The sequence below is a fragment of the Platichthys flesus genome, chromosome 5 (genome assembly GCF_949316205.1).
Source record: "Platichthys flesus chromosome 5, fPlaFle2.1, whole genome shotgun sequence".
Lineage (NCBI taxonomy): Eukaryota > Metazoa > Chordata > Actinopteri > Pleuronectiformes > Pleuronectidae > Platichthys > Platichthys flesus.
The window spans coordinates 20307692-20329848 of record NC_084949.1 but is presented as its reverse complement, the minus strand read 5'-3'; the positions used below and the strand labels follow the sequence as shown (position 1 = coordinate 20329848).

The window sequence follows — 22157 nt, the reverse complement described above, 5'->3', positions numbered from 1 at the left end:
AGAACGTGCAGAAGATGTAGAACAGAGTCAAAGCAACCACATGAGCTGCTGAAGAGCTTCACAGGAAAGTACCCGAGTCACTACACGACCGGGCTGATTCAGGTTGTTATTGCTAAACGGATCCATCGTCACATCAAGTCATTTATGAAATATATATATTCAAAAATATATAGGCTATATGCAAGACCATTTCACACACAAATTTAGGTTTGAGATAAATACAGCATCAGGGCGTTTTTGAATAATTGTATATGTTCATTATATCTGATATATTTATTAGGTTACCTGCCCACACTGCTAACTACTGTAGGGGTCCTCCTAACACTAATGTCAAAAATTCCATTACCTTCAACTTGGAAACAGCTAATTACAATATAGTTCATTTTGATATATATTTAGTTTTTACGACGAGTATTGGGCAAAAAATTCGAGAATCAAGTCTCAATATTATGAGAATGAATTTGAACTTGAGAAGAAAGGCATATTATCACAAGTTGTAATATTACAAGAATAAAGATGAATCAATAGATGAAGCAAACAAGGACCAAACCAAAGATAAATATGAATATAATGAGAAAAATCCCAATTAATGATAATACAAAATATGTATGAAATAATAATATAATAGAACCTCCAATATTAAGATGAATGAAATAAGAAAATGTAAATAAACAAAGTAATAAAGAATAAAAAATCATAATATTTACAGCGAAATCTGAAGAAAGAAGGAAACTGTTTTGAACACAGATGTAAGCAATGAAATCCACACCATACACCCCCCCACACTAAACTGACATGTGACCTAAGATCACACAAAACATCATGAAGGTTTTTTCTTCATAATATTGACTTTTATTCTCGTAATATTTTGTCTCTACTCCTCTTTGTTTCCTTTAAATGGACCAAACACTAATTTTCTAAAGACATTTTTAGGAAATGCACTTTTTAACTTTCTGGTGGAGAGCGCTGAGATTGACAGGAAGTAGCCAGTTAGCTTAGCTTAGCAGAAACTCTGTCTCTGTCTAAAGTAACTAGATCCACGACCAGCACCTCTGAGCTCCTCTAACTAATATTTATGTCTCCTTTATTTTATTCCGACAAACAAACCAAGAGTAAAAAAATAACAATTTTGGTCTTTGAGCTCAGCGTTTGACAGGCTACCATCAGACACACCAGGAAGTACCGCACTGTTAAAGTAATCCATTACAAGTACTGCATACTCAAGGATAAGCAGGAAAATGTAGTGAAGGTATCAGAGGGAAAACAAGTTGATGATATTTTTTTCATTAGTTGACTGTAGAACATAAATGATCAAATATGATCAACATTACAAATCTTAAAATTGTGAAATAATGCCAAAACAAACTTGAGAAGCTGGAAGATTTTTTACTTAAAATAAAATACTATTATTAAAATATTTCCAATTAATCTTCAACTCAAATCAGGTCAATTCTATAGTTGTGAATCTGTTTGGCAGTTTAACAGACAACCAAGAAAGTATTTTAACAGTTTTTCATCTTTTGTTTCAAAAACTCTAAATTTGTAAATTAACAAGTTAACAAAAGCAGGCAAATAAATGTAGTAAATTAAAGTGAAAAGTTACTAAAATAACAAATTTAAAGTGAAATAACAATGTTTTTTATTGGCAGCACAGAAAGTCATTTCCTCACAGTCTCTTTAACATGTTTTATTTTATGATTAAGAAAACAAATGTTAATTTTTTAGCTTTAGCTCTACTGGTGTTGGTTTCCCCTTTTCCAGAGTTTGTGCTAAGCTAAGTGCTAATTATGCTCTCATGCTGCGTTCATGACTAATCGTTCAAAAAGCAGCTGAGCGGGAAAAAAATCTGCTTTCTACTTGTAATTCTAACACTGTCCATATAAAGCTCCACTTGTCAGAGGAACACACACGTAGGGTAAAGTATAATCTGATATTCACACCGACACAATCCATTCATCTCATTTAATAGAAGCTGAACTCAGTTTGAATCTAGTACAAATATTTAACACATGAACGTCATACGGTTCATGAACGCAGCGTTGGGTCTCTCCATGTTAATAAGCGTAATTCTCAATAACGACCAGATTTTCTTTTGTCTTTAGCTCAACATCATGCACACACACGACATCCAGTAAAAAATAACCTGTAGAAAGTCGACTCGTCTCACGTCCTTATAGACGGTTTGGATAGAGAAGGCAACTGTTGAATGCGAAGACAAAGTCAGCTGCTCTGTGATCCGCAGCTCAGAGGGAAGGAAATCATATTGTCCAGGTTTCATCCTGCAGCCGCTCGTCCAACCCAGAAACATGACACTTAACCTTTGAATCAGGCAGAGACCACGTTTAAAATAGAGCCGGAGCAATTCATCTGAGGGCCGGTGGAGATCCACCGATACAAGCATTTCAACATTTATCAGTGCTTATATTTTAATAAAAGGAAATTTGAAAAGTTAGATTTTCCAGAAAAATAATTTCTGTTTACATTTAACAAAAGAAAAAGTAGATTTTCTTAGTTCAAGGTCTATTTATTTTGTTGTATTTGTGGTTTTTATGTTTAAAGGGTTAAATATCAAGCTTTAATTTCATTTCTTTGTCAAGGGGGTTGAGAATAAAATTTTAATAATCATGTATTTGCCGAATATCAGTGTTGACATTGTTTACTTCCAATGTCGGCATCTGCCTCAAACAATCCTTATCGGCCAGGCTCTAATTTAAAAGATCAATTTGTTGAGAATTTCTACAAAAGTCAGGGGTAGATATTATATTCAAACTGCAATATACACACACACACACACACACACACACTTGTGTATATACACATACATATTTACTTTGTCAAAAAATAACCGTTCTATTTAATAAATTAACAGAAACAAAAAGGAAGATTAAAGCGTCTTGTCTGAAGTTAACAACGTTAACAAGGTGAAAAATAGATTTAATCAGTTGAATATAAAATACACAGCTTTGCAAAATCAAAAAGACAAAAAAATGAACAAAGTCACAGTTTCTCAACCTTCACTGGCCTTTGATTTAGGCTCCGAAACTTTTTATCATCCCACGTTCAATCCGTACTTTTACGTACCGAGATATTTTACAAACGATCCTGAGAGGTTGAGAATCTTTGTTCAAAGCAATAAAAACCAAAAAATATTTTGCATGTACATATATAGACCTTTCATATTTTGAAGATGCTCCACAATCTTATAAGCGCACGTTAAGAGAGTGACCTTCCTGTGTCCTGATGACCCCCCCCTCCCCCTCCCCCTCCTCTGACATGCGTGGCGTATATTGCTGTTAAAGTGCGTTCAAACTGCTGCACCCCCCCCCCCCACTCCTCCTCCTCCTCTTCCTCGTCAGACCAGGCTGAAGCCCTCGTACTGCTCCACGGCCTGAGTGAGACGGCGGCACAGGACCTCTTTGGTGTGGTAGCGGGGCATGTCCAGCAGGTTGTAGCAGGTGTGGGCCACCGGCAGGTAGTGCTCCTCGGCCATGGTGGACTGGATGATGATGCGCAGGCTCTCCATGCCGTGGATGGGGATGCGGTCGCTGCCGGTCAGGAACACTGCGGGCGACAGACGCAGCGGCGGGGGTGAGGGGGGGGGGGGGGGGGGGTGGAGTTAAGATCAGACATGTACGAGAACACTGTGAGAATGTTTCTGAGCTCCAGATAGAGCTGCTGCTTTTCTGTATAATCCTTCACCAAACTGCACAGATTTCCACAAAGCTTGGTTGGAGGATGTGGTTTGGGTAATTTTTTCAAGCTGGATCTGAATCAGGAATCTTTTCCCCACATTCTTTAAATTGTGGAATTTGACGGTTTTTCAACATGTTCGTGGTTTTCTCCAAACTGCATTCTTGGATCTTAATGAAAAACAAATCTGGCACAATTCTAGGAACTGATACTTACGTGTAAAAGTTGGTGCAGCTGGCAGAATTAAAGCCACTCTTCTGCCTCACCAGTGTTTTCTCCTGCAGGAGCAACCTGCTCACTATTACTGTGTCTGTGAGACGTCTGCAGATTTAGAGGGCCGTTTGACACTTACACAAGAACTGCTTCTTCTTCTCCAGAGGGAACTCGTGGAAAACCTCCCAGAACAATCTGACTGTGGGATGAGTGGCTGTGTATTCCCCTTTGTAAGCAGCATTCTGCGAAAACAGAGAGAAGGAAACCGGACCATTAAATGATTGTCCGCATTGTCACAGCGATCAGTGAAACTCAAAGACATGCAGCAGTTAAATAATAATCAGACTTTTCTCTCATGTGTCTCTCTCTCTTTCCTGGAAAAACTTATTGTCTGTGCTCTTCACACTCGTGTTGCAACACAAGAGCTGACATCAGCAGCAAAATATGTGAACCCAAGTGTCGACAAATCCCAACTCAGTTCAGATCCCCAGCTTCAAAATAAACAAAGAATCAGAGTCTCAACTAGTTGTTATGTCGGTTTTGTCATTTCAGCCTTTCTACATTCAGTGGTTAATTAATACATATTATATTGAGTGTGTTTTAAGTGTTGTTCAGACATTTCGTGAGCAGTTTGTAGAAATAAAGAAACACAACGTGCACAGGTCTTAAGTCCCGTACTGACCTTCTCCATTTCCTCCCAGTTGTAGTTGTTGTTGCCGACCACCATGGCCATCAGCTCCGACGGCTGGAACAGCGCCAGGATCTCGCCTCCACACACTTTCAGGAAACCCGAGGAGAAGGCGGAGTACTGCTCGCTCACCGAGTCCGAGAACACGTAGCGCAGGTAGGCCTCCACAAACTCCTTCCTGAAACACACACACAGCAAAACATTGGGATCATCTGCCTGCTCTGCAATCGCAACACAAATCCACACGTTTTCATGGAAATCTGAGGAGTCGTTTTTGCTTGAACCTGTTAACAAACAACCCAACAAAGTAACACTAATGAAAACATAACCTCCACCACGTCCTGCAGAATGAAACGCAAAGAAAGGATGACTGTGCGTTTTAGTTCCTGTGTTTTCATTTCCATCAAATTAAGGAAACCTGACGCTCGATATGAAAACAGTTTCATTGAGTTTAAACACGTGACCTGAGCAGCAGGGAACAGAGAAGACAAACCCGCCCTTCATCTAAAAACAAGTTCTGCCCCAAACCGCCCTATGAAGCTCACAAACACAGAAGCAAACCACATCTTTGTCAAACAACACGGATCACACCCGGAGTTCTCACAACCCTGCACACACAAACACGGCGTGCAGCCTTCATCCTGAATCAACGCCTCTCTGTGTGACACCAAGCTTTCTCTATTATTTCTGGTGGTACAGTTTTTGACACCGGCCGCCGCACACAACTCCTCCACACGGCGCGGTAATCAATGCCAAAGGCACAAGGACGAGCTTAAGACACAGGGCGGGGACCCTGGAGAATATAAAAACCCAAATGTGACGCTTCAGATACCAAAATCTGCCCGACACAAAACATGACCTTCAGCTGGAACAATGGGATGCGAGTGTTGTAATAATAATCTCAGTGTTGTTGGGGGGTGGGGGGGGATATGTTTTTATCTTTCAGAGAGAACACAGTGTGTGGGGCGTAGTAATATTCATAAAGTCAAATCAACACCGAGTGAGGGAGGGGTTGGTGAATTTATTCCTACACAAGCGGACATGTTGATCCGTGGAGCTGCCACACCTGTTGTTTTTGTCCACGCTGATGCTCTCTCCTCCGGGGATCAGCTCCTTCACCTCCGTCATGCCGTAGTTCTCCCTGGTGATCTGAGATTCAGAGTCTCACGTCAGATGTTTGCAGGTTTTGATGAGGAAGGAGTGAAGAGTGGATCTTACAATGCAGCATTATTCAGCTAGTGTTTGACCAATGCCTTTCAGTGCAAAAGTGCTTCAGGTCATTAAATTGGATTTTTCAGAACTTAAATTATACATTTATGACCTGTTTTTAAACATTTACATTTTCTAAACTGGCAGATTTGAGTCTGGTTTCGGTATTTTTCCTGGGCTCTGTTCAGGGTAAATAATAATAATATATAACATAATAATACATTTGATTTTTACAGCACCTTTCAAACATAAAAGGCCGCTCAAAATGCTTTACAATAAAATCCACAGAAACCTAGAATAAAAGCATAAAACTAGCAAAAGGTATAAAAAGAATTACAAAATAAAGTCAATGGTGTTGAGTTGTTTCTTAGAACTCTCAACAGAAGTAGCTTGTCTGATGTCTGGTGGGATTCTGTATCAAACCGTTTGAATCAGGGTAACAGGGGAAAAGTTATGCTCACGGCAAAGTTGAGAAGAAACGTCTCCTCCACGTCACCTCCCTCATAGTCTAGAAGTTGTTGTAGACTCCTGTGGAGAAGGAACAGAATAAATGAATGTCCAAAACCATCCATCACCTGTCCCGCTCCTCCTCTGAGGATCCCCAGGCTGCATTGGGGTTCTCTCTGCTCATCAGTCCATCGCAGGGAAGACAAACAGAGTCACACCTCTACATGACCACATTCACTTCTACCAGCGTCGAGAAAGACACACTAATGATTGTGACATTTGGGAAATATACGATGTGGTAATATTATAAGTGAGGGGTGAAAAAAGGAATACACGGTGAAGGTCAGATGGATATTTAGACGAGAAACAGTTCCTTCCCCGCTCACACATGCACAGAGAGGAACTATGTTGATAGCTGCAACAACACAATCGTCACTGCAGTAATACATGTGGAGTCATGTGACTGGTGTTTCCACCCTGTCAGACAGTTTACTGCGTTCACCTGCCACCACAGGTTTAAATCTGCCCCGTGTGACTTTTCAAATTAAAACCAAGGGATCAAATAGATGCAGAGCAGCAAGAGAGTCGATAAGATCGAGGTTTAATGGTCACGTATGAGCTATTAAAAGGGAAATGACTCACAGGGAGGGCTGTGTTGGTTTTCCTGCAGAGAGCCTGCTGGATGTTTTATTAAAACCCAGGAAACATGGAAAGAGGACAAACGTGCTGCCAAAGGAATCGCTAATTATACGAGGACAAAGTATTGTTGAACTAGAACTGAGCCACAGTTACCGGGCTGGTGTCACTTTGCAGGATTCGAAAATAAAGAAGAGACCATACAAATGAAATGAACCTCAAACAAACAAGCTCTCTGCAGTTTACACTTTAAACAACGTGCTATCTCTCTGTTGAAAGTGGGACTTGTCCTTAAGTCTGTTGGACTCGAACTGTTTGTACTTTTGAGACAGTCAAAATAAAAGTGCATACTGTATAAATGTTCTCTGAGATGATGTCATTAGAGGTTGTATTGTCTCTTGTAGCAACATAATACGACTAATCGCAAAATCAATGGTCAACTGGAGACAATGAGGCTCGGAGGAAACACTGACCCTTCCTGCTGCAAATTCAATTAAAGGGCATTTTCCAGGGGAAGCGAAATTCACTGCTGCTCCAACACCACTGGTTAAAGTAAGGGAGGGACTCATGTTGCACCCTGGTCCCAAACATAAAGAGCCATCTTTAATGATTGAGGTCTGTTGCATTACCGTTTCACACTTTCACACTTTGTTTAGGTTAGCACGAGAAACACTAATGCTTACAAATAATATAATCACGAGGCAAATAAAGCTCCTCTGTGTTTGGATCCTGTCTGTGAAGGTCTCACAGCCCAGTTACCTGGCCTCGGTCGGGGAGAGCTCCTTGAAGTCCTCCAGCAGCGGTGACACGTCCAGCAGCTTCTTGTAGAGAACCAGGGGGAAGTGCAGGTCCACCACAGTGGAGTTGTAGATGGCCAGACCGCAGATGATCCCGATCAGATGAAACCAGTTGTCTTCTACGAAACACTGGGAGGCACGGAAAGGAAACTCAATTATTCTAATGTCTGTGGTGCGTATCTGAGATCAAACATGTGGAGACGTCTCCTATTCCATAAGATTATACAAGAAATAAAGCACAACAGTACAAACAGTTCTTTTATTGTGTTATAATATGTCATTTATATTTATATTAGATTATTATTCTTAATTTTCATGTCATTATTGATGTATGAACGTTTTAGCATAGTTTTAACGCCGTAACTTGTCAAGACCGTAACTAATTGATATGTTAATCTACAAGAGTGTAATCTGCAGGTTACAATAGTAACTACAGTCGTCAGATAAATGTAGTGGAGTTCAAGTAGCTCAAAACTGCCTTTAAATATCACTGTTGAGTTCATGTACATTAGTTTTACTTTCTAAGACGGAAATACAAAAAGTTATTTCAATTTTCTTTTCCAGTTTTATACGGTTACTCACTTTGTCTGAGAACCACAGCAGGTTGGACTCTTTGTAGGAAGTGAACATCCCATAAACAGGATCCATCAGTTCCTTTAACAGCAGCAGGAAGAACTCCTTGGTTACTCCGCCTGCGTCCACGGCCTCCTCTCCATCGAAGATCACCTGCAGGACGGAGGAAGAAGATGAGAAGAGGTTTGACGTGAGCAGGAAGTTATCTTGTTCTCTGATCTTCTGATCTTCAGAGTCATACCTTAAGTGGCTTCTTCAGGTCCACGTCAGAGTACATGGTGAGCTCACGCAGGGTGTCGCTCACTAAATGGTTCCTGCGCACGTGTATCACCAGGTAAGGGTTCCGGGCGAGGTGGGGTTCCAGCGTGAGCAGCATGAAGACGTTGTGAAGGTTTGCACCGCTCACTGCCATCTTGGTGACAGAACGAGGAAAGAGACACACACAGTGAGAACAACTCAATAAACTCAACTCTCCAGTTTATACTAATGTCTTCAGGTTCATTTAATTCAAACAAAATCATTGCTACAATACTTGTGTATAAGCAGACCTGCATCTGGAGTTCAGCATCTGTTTGCAGCATGGTTGTCTTGGCTCGGGCGTTCAGTATGAACGGGTAGGCACATAGGTTCACTGAGGGACAGTCAGTCTGCAGATCAAATGAGACGTGGCAAAAAAAAAATATTTTTATTACAACACTAACGTCGCAAGAAACTAAATTAATCTTGTATTTAATTTTTGATGTTTATGGTAATTTTCAAATCCCAGTACCTGCGAAGGGGATGATCCCATTTTCTAGAAAACAAAATGAGAAAGACAAAGGTCAAGTGCAGCTCATGTATAAGATGGAAACTTGCTCAAATATCACAGTCATAGTCTCTTCTCTGAATTTAGACCCTCACTGGATAACAGGAACTGACAGGCAGATATTCACCCACAAGCAGTCCAGCTGTAAGTGCTATGAGCGTGTGTGCAGTAACAAGGACGTGTGAGAGTACTCACAATCTCAGCTTTACTCAGAAACCACTTGAGGTAGTCTTCCTGGATGTCCACCAGGCTGGTGATGTCAGGGATATAAAAGCGGTTGTACTCCACATGCTGGGCCTTTAGGTTCACCTGCAGAACACGAAAACAAAGACCTCAGCCTCGACTCCGGGAAAGATCACAGTGTGATGTGAGACACAGGTCAGCTCAGCAGGAGGAACGCACGTCCTCCTCAGGCTGTACTGAGGAACAATGCGGAGCTGGTGACTTGTTTACAGGAGCAGGATGTGAACTCTCTGGATACCTTGTGGAGTTTTTCCAGCAGCCTTAGCGCGGCAAGAAAGTAGTTCTCGTAGAACATCGGCACGAGCAGCTTCTTTCCTCCCGTCAGCATGAACACCACGATGCTCTTGTACATGTCGACCATTCTGGTGAACACGCTGTCGTCCACAAAGCACCACCAGTTGTCTACGTGATCAGAGAAGTTGGTTTGAATTTACATAACATTGGTTAACATAACCTGCTTCCTCACTTTGTATACTCCAATCAGGCCAAGTTTTTATATTCATCAATATGTCATCATGACATTATATATACCACACGAATTATGTTGTTGTTCCTTTTTTACCTTTGACCAGTCAGCTCCAGAAATGAATCCTCAAAAGTAATATTCCCATCAGCTTTGGTGAAAATCTGTCCATGCCTTGTTGAGTTATTTTGTACACACAGACACACAAACCAGCAAGCAGGGTAAATAGGTAATAATGGGTAGATAGGTTTTTAGGACTCCCTGGAAGAAGATATGTTGGTATCAATGAGTGCGAAAAAGTGAAGATTTGAGGAGTGAATGGTATTAAACCAGTATCCAAATTTTACATTTGGATACCTTTCCAAATATCTCAACAATTAAGAAAGTATTTGCCACACATCGAAAATGCAATATTTGAAAGTTGTATTCTTCTTTACCGAGAAGCGTGAGGTTAGCTGGAGTGAAGTTTCCTGTGACGAGTTACTAACTGAACTTCATCTCTGTGACCTCCCATTTATCCAGATATCAATAATAACATCATTAATCAATGATCAGTTACTATTTGTTGATGTTCTGTGCATTTCTGTAAATAGTCTCAGTGTTGTAATTGTATCCGTGGGATAAACAGCTAAGCACAGGTAACATGGATAGAGATGAGGGTGCTGACTCAACATATTGTGTGTCCTAACTTAAGAGCGATGTCATGTGATGCCACAGGGTGCACAGGTGTTACATGACAGGATGTCACATGTTCTGTGTCGTTGGCTTGACAAGGTGTAAAAACACATCTAGTGCGTGCATCCACATGTGATACCCAATACTTTGCTGGGGTTGGCCTCGAGCCGGAGGATGGCCATTGCCAAGGGGATAGTGAGGCGGATGTAGTTGTTGGAGTCCTGCAGCGCTGGACACTCAGACAAGATGAGGTAGATCCTCATGGCCTCTACGTCCGGAGGAGAGTGCGGCAGCTGAGGGATCAGCAGACTCTCAAAACTCTTGGTGGCCTGAAGGGATTGGAGACTTCTACTTTTAATTACACATCAAGAAACAATATTTGATGTTAAATAGATACAAGTATTTGCAATTCAAAGTTCTATGATGTGTTTGAATTGAACAAATAAACCACAAACATCTATGGGACATTTTCCTGTTCCAACAACTTGGATCCAAAAAGCAGCTTAAGTAAAATATGACTCAATTACATAACCGGTTCTTAGTGGTTTGGAAAGTCATCTCCGTGTTGGGCTGAGATAGAAGAATCCTCAGCCTCACATGACTGAGCTAATGTTAGAGATTATGAATCAGTCGTACGTTTTGTGCCATGGATCTGTGGCAGAACTTGATGTACTTTAGAAAACCAGCACAATATTCACAAATGCAGGATTCTTCTTCGACATCCCAATGCTCCTGATTTAATATACTCCCAAAATAGGAAGGTCAAAAAAACTCTCAGTCTGAGTCATGTCTTAGGTGTTTGGACATTTTGGTTCAGAGGACCTGATATTTATGGGTATTTTGAGAGCCCAGAGTGAAGCCAAAATATCCCAGATACAAACGCTGCCATCTTGGACCAATGAATTTGGAGCAAGACTCAATCAGTGTGTAGAGCTGTGGTGTCGAGGTCCTGCTAATATATACAATCATGAGATTTTAATCCAAATATACTGGAAATCTTAACACTTGAACAACCCCAGTGTGACAAGAACTTCAGAAAGAATATTTGACGTCGTTCACATTGACTTTTTAGTTTAGTCAATGTTCCATCCACTAACATAGAGGAGGAATAGTGTATGACCTAAACTGAAGCCAGACACCAGGGGGTGCTTGGGATGATTTGGCTTTACTTTTGGGGAGGCAGTCACTTCGTCCATCTTACAGTCTATGCTTTGAACAGTAAATGTAGTAGACATTAAATTCACATAAAGATTCTAAACTTGTATTTTTCTGTCTTTTCTCTCAAGTCTTAGATCAAATATGATGTCCTTGTAAAACAGGAAAGCCGGTTTGGAAGAAAAGGGTAAATTAAAAACCTAGAAAACACACAGTGGGCCAGTACCTGCTCCAGAAGCCCGGAGAAGGCCGGTTTGCTGAGTGCCTCAAACAGAAGTCTGACCGAGTTGAGATCGATGCCTGGGATCTTTGGGTTGGTTTTGAAGTGGATGTCATCACTATAAAAAGCAAACAAACATATGATTATCTGGACCATCAACGGAATCTCAGTGATCAGCAACAGGATAAAAATAGGTCAGAGCTCACATTCAGGGACTTTATGTTAAAGCCCCGATTGAATGCCAAGTCTATTATAGCGTCATGCAGCGGGGCACAATGGTAAATGTTCTAATTCTCAAAGCAACATGATCCACGTTGAGGTGAACATGCAGCCTGAAGGTATTTACATCAATCCCTAAGCAGATCTTCTCCTCAGCCTGGTGAGCACTGACTGATAAACACACACACACACACACACACTAATAATCACATCCACAAAAACCAACAAAACCCTGAGCTTCAGGGACAGCAACTGTTCACAGTGGGAGCCTTCACCTACAAGTTTTATTTAGTCAAAACACAAATACATGAGATATGATCTGCTGGAGACTGTTTGCCAAACAAGACACAGTGATGCAGAGAGAATCTCCCGGTGAACCGTGCATATAGGAACCATGACGCACTTCAATTTGAACCATAAGAACAACTCTGATCCCTTAATGTAACTCTAATGCAATGACCCCAAATACTGTGCATGCTTGTGCTATAAACAACTTCAGAACATGCATCAGCTGCTTCTCTCCGGGGGAAATATAAATCCAGAGATCACGTTTATGGATCAGCAGTAAAGGACGAGTTAAATGAGGTAAAGGAGGTATATGTCATGATCGGAGGAAATCGATCCGCATCTAAATTGGGTTTCACCTTGCTATTCTAAGACTGTCGCTCGCCCATGAAAACAGATTTTGAATTGTTTTCGTGACCAAGTTGTCTTTTTTCATAAAGGAAAACAACCCTTCAGTTTATATGAAAATTATCAAATGTGAAGATACATTGTTTGAGAAGTAATCAAGTTGATAAGTATCATCGCACACTGGTTTGTTCATATGTTATAAAGACATAAACATCCATCCATCATCATACTGCTTATTCTGTGATCACAGGAGAGCCAGAGCCGATGCCTGCTGACATTGAGCAAGAGGCACAACCTGGATAGGTCGCCACGTAACACAGGACCAACATACAGAGAAAAACAACCAATGGGAAGAAGCCTGAGTAATCAGAGAAAACCCTGACAAACAGACGGGGGAACATGCAAACTGGTTAATTGTTTAAATGATTCTTTTTTACTTTTGGTCTTTTCTGCAGAGAGCGCAGAATTAACTACTTCTGTTGTCCCCAGATGAATGTTTTTTCCACCCTGATGTTCTCAGGACACGATAAGTATCTGCCGACAAGTTTGAACTGAAACCAACTGATGGTCAGAGAAATGTGAAGTGACCAAACAGACAGCTGCGTTCCCAGCCCTGAGGATCAGCAAGTGATGTTGGATAAGATGAGGGTTATTATATAAGTGTGAGGCATGAAAAGTAAGTTGACTCTGTGACGTCCCTGCTGGATTAGTTCCCAGGAGTCTTGCTCACATTTGAGTCTGTCATTGTAGCTGCCTTTTAATTGCATCATATCTGCTTTAATCCGTCGCTTTGCCCGTTTCTGCTTTAACCTCCAGGACAAATGACGTATGACGGAAAAACACACAGCTAACGAGTCGACTGCACAGGGGAACCAAGCAAACCAACAGGATTATGGGAAAGAAATGGTGATGAGGACAACAACTCCCATGATACAATGAGGTTTTTGTTATTATTTGATTGTGAGACCCATAAAGGCCGAAGTTATATATTGTCTGTTTAATAAAAATTCAATTTTGTCAGCATTTGCTTATTCTAAAGTGAAATGACTTTTTTCCCCATCAACAGTTGGATGCTGTAGTGACAGTGAGCCAAAGTGCCAGAGGAGGTTTACTGAGACAATCCAGCAGCACATTACTGCAGGTGGCCCTCTGTCACCTGCCTGGATCAAGTCCATAGATCCTGTATGTGCTCAGAGCAAAGAGGAGATAGAGTCCAGGTTCACATTCACTGTCAGAGCCCAGTTATATACATGAGATTCATTGTAATTACCTTGATTTAATATTGCATAATCACCTTAGGGCAAAGTCGATTGTTTTTGCTTTAACCATATTCATACAGTGAAGGACAGTTTTCATGGGTCCCTTTGCCTCCTCATCCGCACTTGAACCTTTGTTGCATTAACGCCTGCAATCTTGCCGAGATGTGACACAAAGCTTGGCAGCAGCTCCCGCGTACATGACCTTACCTTTGGTCCAAGAAGCTGGCATTCCAACAAGCCGTGGAGGAGAGTTGAATAATGATGTCGCTGGGCACAAAAACAGAGCACAAGAAGGGGTCACTCTTCAATAACAGACATCTACAACCAATTTAGAAAAATACGCGACTGAAAATAATAGTAATAATTTATTTAAAATAATAAATTAGTTTTTCCTGACTTACTTGGTGACACTGGAATCTGTGTCGAACTTCAGTTTTAACCTCCATGAATTTAACCGTTCATAGTTGATTGCGGTAAGGCTTTTACTGATGTTGATCACCCTGAAGTCTTCTGGGGGGACGACACTCTACAGAGACAAACAGACATAATAGCATTGGAGATTGTTTGCTGTGGCATTTCCTCTGTGTGTGGCACAGTTCAGGACAGAGACAGTCTGGGTTGTGTCTCTTTCCTCCGTGAAGATAGAATAAATAAGAAATGCCTGAGGTCTAAATATCTGTCTGTAAAGGCTGAGTGTGTTGTGTCTTTATCGGTGCAGGTCCCTGGCAACTTGTAGCAGATGGCTGCACCATATTCTGTAGCTCTGACAAAGGTTTGGACATGACTGCCATCCTGTGGTGAATCATGGTGATGAGCTAAAACAGTCAACTATTGTCTTATGATTAAATTGAAAGATTTAGGGGTTTTGCATTTTATGCGGTTGCTTGTGTAAACCGATTTGGGAAACTGTTGTATGTTTATTAAATGCAAACTGAAATCTTAACTACAGAATTAAAGCATGTCATCTTCTTGTGACACAAGATTCTCTGCATTAATCTTTACTGGGTGTTTTGGATGAGACTTGTACCGTATATATATGCAATAACATTTTAATAAAAACATTTTAAAAAATGGGGAAGCAAAACATTTAGCATTTTGATAAACACAGTTTCAGTTCTGTCACTGAAGAACCATACAAATTAAGGGAAGTGACGAGAATCAGCAGGACTATAAACAAAGCACTGGACATCAACTGAGGCGGATAAAGCAAGACGCTGAAGAACACACATACCTGTTCATTGGAGTATAATAAGAAACTATGGTCTCCTCCACACATGATTTTGGTCACTATATAATGTATTGATTCTAATGGGGAAAGAAAAGATTGAACATGTCAGCTGTGCAGCATCTGATCACAGATTTCCTTTCTTGGATCCCTGTGAGTAGCTTGGCATTTTTAGTCACCATCTAACTAGACAACATCTCTTCTGCTTACCTGCTCTATGGAAATGACCAGTCAACAAACTGGTCTTCACAGGAAATGGACTTCTACCATCCCCGAGTATCCCTGTGCCAAGCTGCCCATGGCTGTTACAACCGAATGCATACACCAGTCCAGAGGACGGCACAAACGCCAACGTGTGTTGCCTGATGATAGGAACAAGATTTAGGAAGATAAGGTCAATCAGAGTATATTCGCTGTAATGCAATACAAACCAACAGGCAATAAATAATAACCCTAATAATTGTATTTCTTTAAATGCACAAAAATAAATAAATAGCTCTCTGCAACAGTCTGCAAAGTGAAAGATTCAATAGGACAGACTTTGCTGTTGGTTTATTGTCAGTAAACAAATACTCAGAGAAGGTTTACAACGGACCTGCCACAGGTGATCTGGGACACCTCAGTCCCCATGAGCTCCAGCACTCGTCTGGGTAAAAGTTCATTGTTGCTGGAGCCGTGACCCAGCTGACCCCACGAGCCATCGCCAAACGTAAACAAGCCACCGTCCTGCCACACCAGAAAAAACAGGGCTCAGAATATAGTTTGTATCAAAGGACCACAGTTAAAGTCACAGTGGTGGATAAAGATCTGTTAGGGTTAGTCTGGCTGGAATATTTTTTTTATTTTATGCACGTAATAAAGTTCATTGATTTACAAGGAGCAAGTACTGAGTCATAAAACCATCACTGAAAGTGCTAACCAAGCAGCCACCGACCAAACTGAACTCCGAATTCAGTTCATTCGGTTCAAGTGAACTGGTAATGATTTATCCGTACCTTTGTGAGTGCTGCTGTATGTTCATCTCCACAACTGATGTAAACAACTTTTTGAGATCTCAAAAATTTGATGTGGCAGGGGACGGCACGATCTGAGGACGAGAACATCAACAAGTCAGCAAGGTCACACTGTTCTTCCTTTCTGGTCTAATGTGTTTACTCAAATGAGACTCAGGGGATCATGGGGAGTTCTGCATTTCATTCTAGAGTCATGGAAGAAATCGAAAACAGTGAGTTTACACTTTTAAATCCTTCTCTAAAATGGCTCTTTTTTTCTACACTCAGACGTTGCCTCTGAGAAACATCAATTCTAAAGCAGTGATACACTGGTACAGACAATTTAGTGTAAAAACAAACAACAACGATTACTTCTTTCGCCACAACCATCTTGTGACCTCTAGATATCGTGACCCCCAAGGTTATGAATCACATATTTAGAAACCCAACTAACTCATCCAGCTAATTATTACCTTGTTTATCATTGAGACCCAGTTGTCCCGCTCTGTTTTTGCCCCAACCAAACACAGCTCCGGACAAGGAGAGAGCAAAGCTGTGGTCTCCCCCAGCGATGATCTGAGCCAGAGGGATTCCAGCCAGAGACTTCAGGGGATGAGGGAACAGTTTACTGGGTTCTCCTTTTCCCAGGCCGAGCTGACCGCTGGCGTTCTGGCCCCACGTGAATATCTGGCCATCTGAGAGGCAGAGGACACATTAAAAACTTGACTGTAACTAACTACATGATATGTAGCGGGGTGTCATAGAATTTTCACTATAGTCAAGCACAAGTCATTGCAATTGTTCTTTCTGGTAGTTTAATTCAGCATCTGCAGATGGGCATCAGTGTACAAGACCATGGCAAAGATTTCATACAATGAGCAATGACATACAGAACACACATCCCTCTTATACAGTTACAAGCTCCTCCTGGAGAGGAACACATGTTATCAATTAACCTCTTTGATCCTTAGAAATAGGTAATCAGTATCCTGTCTTCTACTTGGTCTCACGCCCCTCGAGTCAAACATCTGTTTTCAAGGATCGCTTATCAGTGTTTTACAACCCCCTTACATCCCCCTTCCTGTGAAGTGTTTGTTAAGTGACCCTGTAAGTTAGGAAGTAATATAACCATCAATTGCTTAAGCAAAACACCCTGATTCCTAAGGGACTGCATTTGCTCATCTTTCTATACATCAAAGTAGTTCCTTCCATCAATCAATGCCCAAATGGTAAAATTCCCGTCACAGGGGTTAAGTGATATAGCAAATGTATGGATGATATATGGTTTTCTCAGATACATTAGACACTTCAAAATAAACAAAATATTTCTAAGGCTGATCAATTTCTTCTTTTTGTGTATTTTTGCAGTGGTTTATAAAATTGCTCGATTTAAAAAAAAAAAAACGTCTCAGATAATTATCAATTATTCAGGGAACAAAAACTCGCCCAAGATGAATTGGAGAGGTTCATCCCAAGTCAGATACACAGTTTGGATATGAGTTGTATGGATGCAGGATTCTAGGTGTGATGAGTGTTGGTGTGTGACGAGGACCCTGTGACTTTCACACCTCGAGAAAGTGCGATGCAATGCTGATTTCCACACATTACTTGGGAGATGTGATGGTCACACAGTCTTTTGACCAGCCTAGACAAAGCAAGACAAAAAAAATTGTTAATCAACACAAAAGTAAACATTAGGAAAGATTTCTATATAAGTTGCAGTAACACAACAACATGATTCATTAATTCTGCAAGATTCTTAGTAAACACAAATTACAGTTGAGCTATTTATCTGTGGAAATCCTATTAATTGCATCTGAAAATCATTGAGTAATAATTGTGTTATTACGGATTCAAGGTATTGTATTGTTGCTGTTCTGTTTGCTTGATTACTGCTTCTTACGTGCAATGCTCCCATCACCACCTTTCAAACATCCTTTTCACACAGTGCCTTTCTTCCATCTAAATATAAACACATCAGTGCTCCTAAGTTGTGCTACACATTCACCTCGGGATGCGAACAGCCACCTCTGCAGTCCCCAGGCCGAGCTGACCCCCTTCACCAGCTCCCCAGGCGAACACTTGACCCTTCTCATTCACCGCCATGGAATGGGCTCGACCACTCGACACATTTGTTATCTTCTGAGTATCCAGAGCTCCAACTAGCTCTGTGGAGGGGAGGGAGATAATGTCAGACTTTATTATTGTAATAACATAATAATAATGTAAGAATATTAATACAGCTTTGATTTGAAAGTTCAGATAAGACAGGCAGATTGTATTTGTATTTTAACTGTGCTGTTGCAGTTAGCAAGCTGCAAACTCAAAATTGCATTTAATTATGTTATATATGTTCTGTAGAAGTGTGTTGATAATGTGGTCATGGACCAAACCCACACACGGCATTTCAACACTGGTATTCTATCTCATAAACAATCTTTTCAACAGAACCAGAAATACTTGAAATGACCTGCAAACAAAACAAACATGTGTTGTGTAAAATATACAAATTGTTGTCATTCCTCTGTGTATTTTCAACTGCAATGGAAGGTGGGACTGTCTCCAAACAATGCTTCATATTTCATATCACATGATAGAAACTAGAGAAGTGCATGAGAACTTGTGAGGCAGGTGGTGTAAGTTTCCTACATGGTTTCCTGCTGTGGAGGAGGTTAAACAAGGAAAGCTGACTGAGTTAAACGTGCTACAGTTACACTTTAAATTAATGAATTGACATGGAAATTTTGATTTTTGTTTCAATAAAACATATACCATGATTTAAATCAAGTGCACTTATGTGTTTAAAGCCTAGTGACTGTGTGTTTAAGTTCTTACACAACGTGTGGGATATCATGAAGGTACTTTCCCCTCTGCACACTGAGACTCTTTAGGTATTTTGTTGTTCAAGGTCCAGTGATTCTTGGCATTTATTCAATGTTGTTCCAGCTTCACCCACATGCCAATACAAAGTATCACACGACACAGCGTTCCACCCACATGAAACCAGCACAACCCTACCACTGTCTGCATTTACTTCACAAGCTCTGAGGGTTTCAAGTCTCACGTTCCCAACAGAAACGGTTCTGCCTAAAAATGTGTAAAGTACGAAGAAAGAAATACTTTAAGTTCATGTCATGGAACTAACTTTTCTGTCAGTGTCCTTTCAAATTGTTTTTAAATGTTCCTTGTAATAGAGCTAAATAAAGTAAGTAAAGCTCAGTGTTGCTGAGCTTTACTTACTTTATTTAGTACCTTAGTCTATTTTTCTTAGTACCTTAGTCTATATACAGTAACTGGACTGGCTAAGATATTTCACTGCACAGTTGGAAAGCTTCTTCCTTTATCATGAGGGTGCAGCTCCACCAAAGCAACTCTAGGTTTAAAACTGCTGTAATATAATAGGTAATGAAGTTAATTGATTCAGGCAATTATTGATTCAGGCAATTATTGAGAAATTAAGCTAAAATCACCATCATCACTACTGACATAAGCCATCATATCATGATCCAAAACATTCTCACATCGTGTTTGGTAACTTTCCAAAACCACATCTTCGGGAATCACTGCCGCAGGGTGGTGAAACAATCTGTGATGATTTACCATGAGTCACTTAATGCAGTGGTGACACTTAAAGCTTACCTGGGAAAGTCCCTGGCTTGTCGTGGCCCAGCTGTCCACAGCTGTTAGAGCCAGATGTGTACACGCTGCCATCATACAACAGGAACATTGAGTATTGACCTCCACACGCGACCTCCTTCAGTCCCCGGCCAATGAACACGTGACAGTTCCTTGGCTCAAACAAGGGGTTCCTCTCCAGGCCAATACCCAGCTGTCCCTCCTTTGAGTTCCCCCAACACAGCATGTTGGGAAGGGGAGAGGGGCTGAGCTCCAATCTGAAGAGGCAGAGGGAGTAACGGCCAGAAGGATGAGGACTGTAACGATCAGGCTTGAGAGCAGCCCCGCTTCCTCCTCTTCATGTAAATTCCAACCCTGGAGATAAGACAGAACAGAATGAGGGTGACACTCTGACACTGATCACTGGGCTCCATGGATGGTTCCTGGTGATGTTTTTTAAGAATGGAGCGAGGGTGGGTTCAGAGGTGAGGATGGCTCTGTGTGAGAATGGTGTAAGTGCTATGACAGAAGAACATGCAGTGTGTTTAAATAAACCCTGTCAGTGTAATCCTGGCTTAAGCAGCTCCAAGCGGCCCGGCCTTCTTGTCAATCCACTTGCAATACGGGCATGCCCCTGTTCGAGTCGGCCACGGATAATAAACACAGAGAGTATTTACAGAATGAGACAAAAAATAATGATATAAATCAGGAGATAGAAAGAAAAGGTAATGGCAACCTCATCTGACCCTGTTTGAAAGTCGCTTGTCTGTCTCCCCTGTGCATAACATTACCTGCACTCAACTGCCAGATTATTAGGTACGCCTATCTACAACGGATGCAATTGATCCACCGGCCTGTGAATAAATCCTACATCCATAAAGGTTATAATAGGAGCTGATGCATGACAGGAAAAAATGTATTTGTATGTCCACATTAAAACAAATACTGCATAAAACATTGTAGCTCATATTTTAAAATAAAGATGGTGAATATCCCCTAAATATAACATATCCCTGCTGTAACTTTCTAGATCAGATATCAGCCATTAATAGCATCTGGGTTGCCAAGACACTAATGAGCAAGAAATTTCACTTGATTTTATCGATAGTTTCTCTTAAAGACCAGGACTACAAGCATACATCTTTGTTGATACTACAATTTCAATAAATGAACTAATCTGTATTTGCAGACCCATGTGAAATTGGATACACATGGGGTCTTTGGGCCCATAGACAGTCATTAGTGGGTGGCAATCCAGTTTGTTTTTGGGGTGGGGGTGGGGGGTCTCAGTGATGGATTAAAGAGCTCCTTTGAAGGCTGAAGAGGGACTTCCCACAACATGTCAGCAGAAAACACAGTCATTAGTAATGGATACTATCTGATCAGGATATAATTCTAACATTACTTACAGAAACAAATAGTGCTTTGTCAGAGAGTGAGACTGAAACTGCATTCCAGATAGGAGAAGCTGAGTCGTCCTGTGTAAAGGATGCAGATCTGTAACAACATGTTTATAACGACACGTTGAGCAGCTGTTCAGGACAAAGACTGAGTCCGCATCGAGTGTTCAGACCAGATCAACCCAAACTCAACACGTCCACTGACATTCCCTGTTTAACGTGTTTATTAACGAACCCACAGCCAAAGAGCTGCTGAAAGCAGTGGGGCTAACTAAGCCTAGCAAGCAGCAGATCTGCCTGTCAGGCTGGAGGCTGCACACCCGGAAACCCTCCTCTCCCATCTCCACATTATAGATGAACGTATGTTGTCATGAGTGACTCGTCAAAAATATAAACGAAAAATAAAAAGGGCGTGTTTACCTGCACAGATGCATCCTGTGGTGTAGCGTCTGGTTTCGCTTTAGCTCTCAGAATACAAACGCGGAAGTGCAACCTCTAGCTACGTCACTGTGCTTCACGGGATGTGATTGGTCCGCTTTTGGTCCTGTGTAGTCTTGACAGGTACGTGTACACAGGGGGACCGCACACTCCCCCCAGGGGGGCCCAAGAACCCCAGGTTTACCCCGTACCTGTTGGGTTTACACCATTTTATTCATATACAGAGAATAAGTTGTAGCATGACAAGTCCCCCATCATCCAGCTTCTGGAGCGACTCTCCAGATGCTTTACATTGACTGTGTTCTCACTGATCTATCTATCTATCTATCTATCTATCTATCTATCTATCTATCTATCTATCTATCTATCTATCTACCTATCTATCTATCTATCTATCTATATATCTATCTATCTATCTATCTATCTATCTATATATATATCTATCTATCTATCTATCATCTATCAATTGATCTATCTTTCTATATATATATATATGTAATTCTATAATTAGAGGTTTAGTTTGATATCAACCAAAAATTGAAGAAACATGTGTGCTTTGTTG

General features: G+C 41.0%; 1 protein-coding gene across 1 annotated transcript; it reads right to left on the bottom strand.

Annotated features, from left to right (window-relative positions):
* Positions 1-1610: 1610 nt before the first annotated feature.
* Positions 1611-21644, bottom strand: herc3 (HECT and RLD domain containing E3 ubiquitin protein ligase 3). The gene is made up of 25 exons (XM_062388148.1): positions 21578-21644; positions 19782-20132; positions 18151-18310; positions 17711-17787; positions 16616-16837; positions 16146-16237; positions 15746-15876; positions 15361-15512; positions 15157-15230; positions 14327-14451; positions 14133-14192; positions 11821-11932; positions 10579-10768; positions 9540-9703; positions 9254-9367; positions 9023-9046; positions 8802-8900; positions 8495-8665; positions 8263-8406; positions 7643-7809; positions 6262-6328; positions 5658-5740; positions 4586-4769; positions 4043-4145; positions 1611-3561 (listed from the first exon to the last, which is right to left on the bottom strand). Exons 2-25 carry the CDS (start codon positions 20002-20004, stop codon positions 3353-3355), a joined length of 3147 nt encoding a protein of 1048 aa, XP_062244132.1. The 5' UTR covers positions 20005-20132; positions 21578-21644; the 3' UTR covers positions 1611-3352.
* Between the last annotated feature and the right edge of the window lie 513 nt (positions 21645-22157).

Bases quoted from the DNA above. Each gene is read 5' to 3' on its own strand.
- herc3 (XM_062388148.1), bottom strand. From the start codon at position 20,004: ATGCTGTGTTGGGGGAACTCAAAGGAGGGACAGCTGGGTATTGGCCTG. The intron at 16,238-16,615 runs GTAATAATTAGC...TCTCGTCCTCAG, and splicing joins GGGTCTCAATGATAAACAAG to ATCGTGCCGTCCCCTGCCAC. The intron at 5,741-6,261 runs GTGAGCATAACT...TCTGAATCTCAG, and splicing joins CGTTTCTTCTCAACTTTGCC to ATCACCAGGGAGAACTACGG.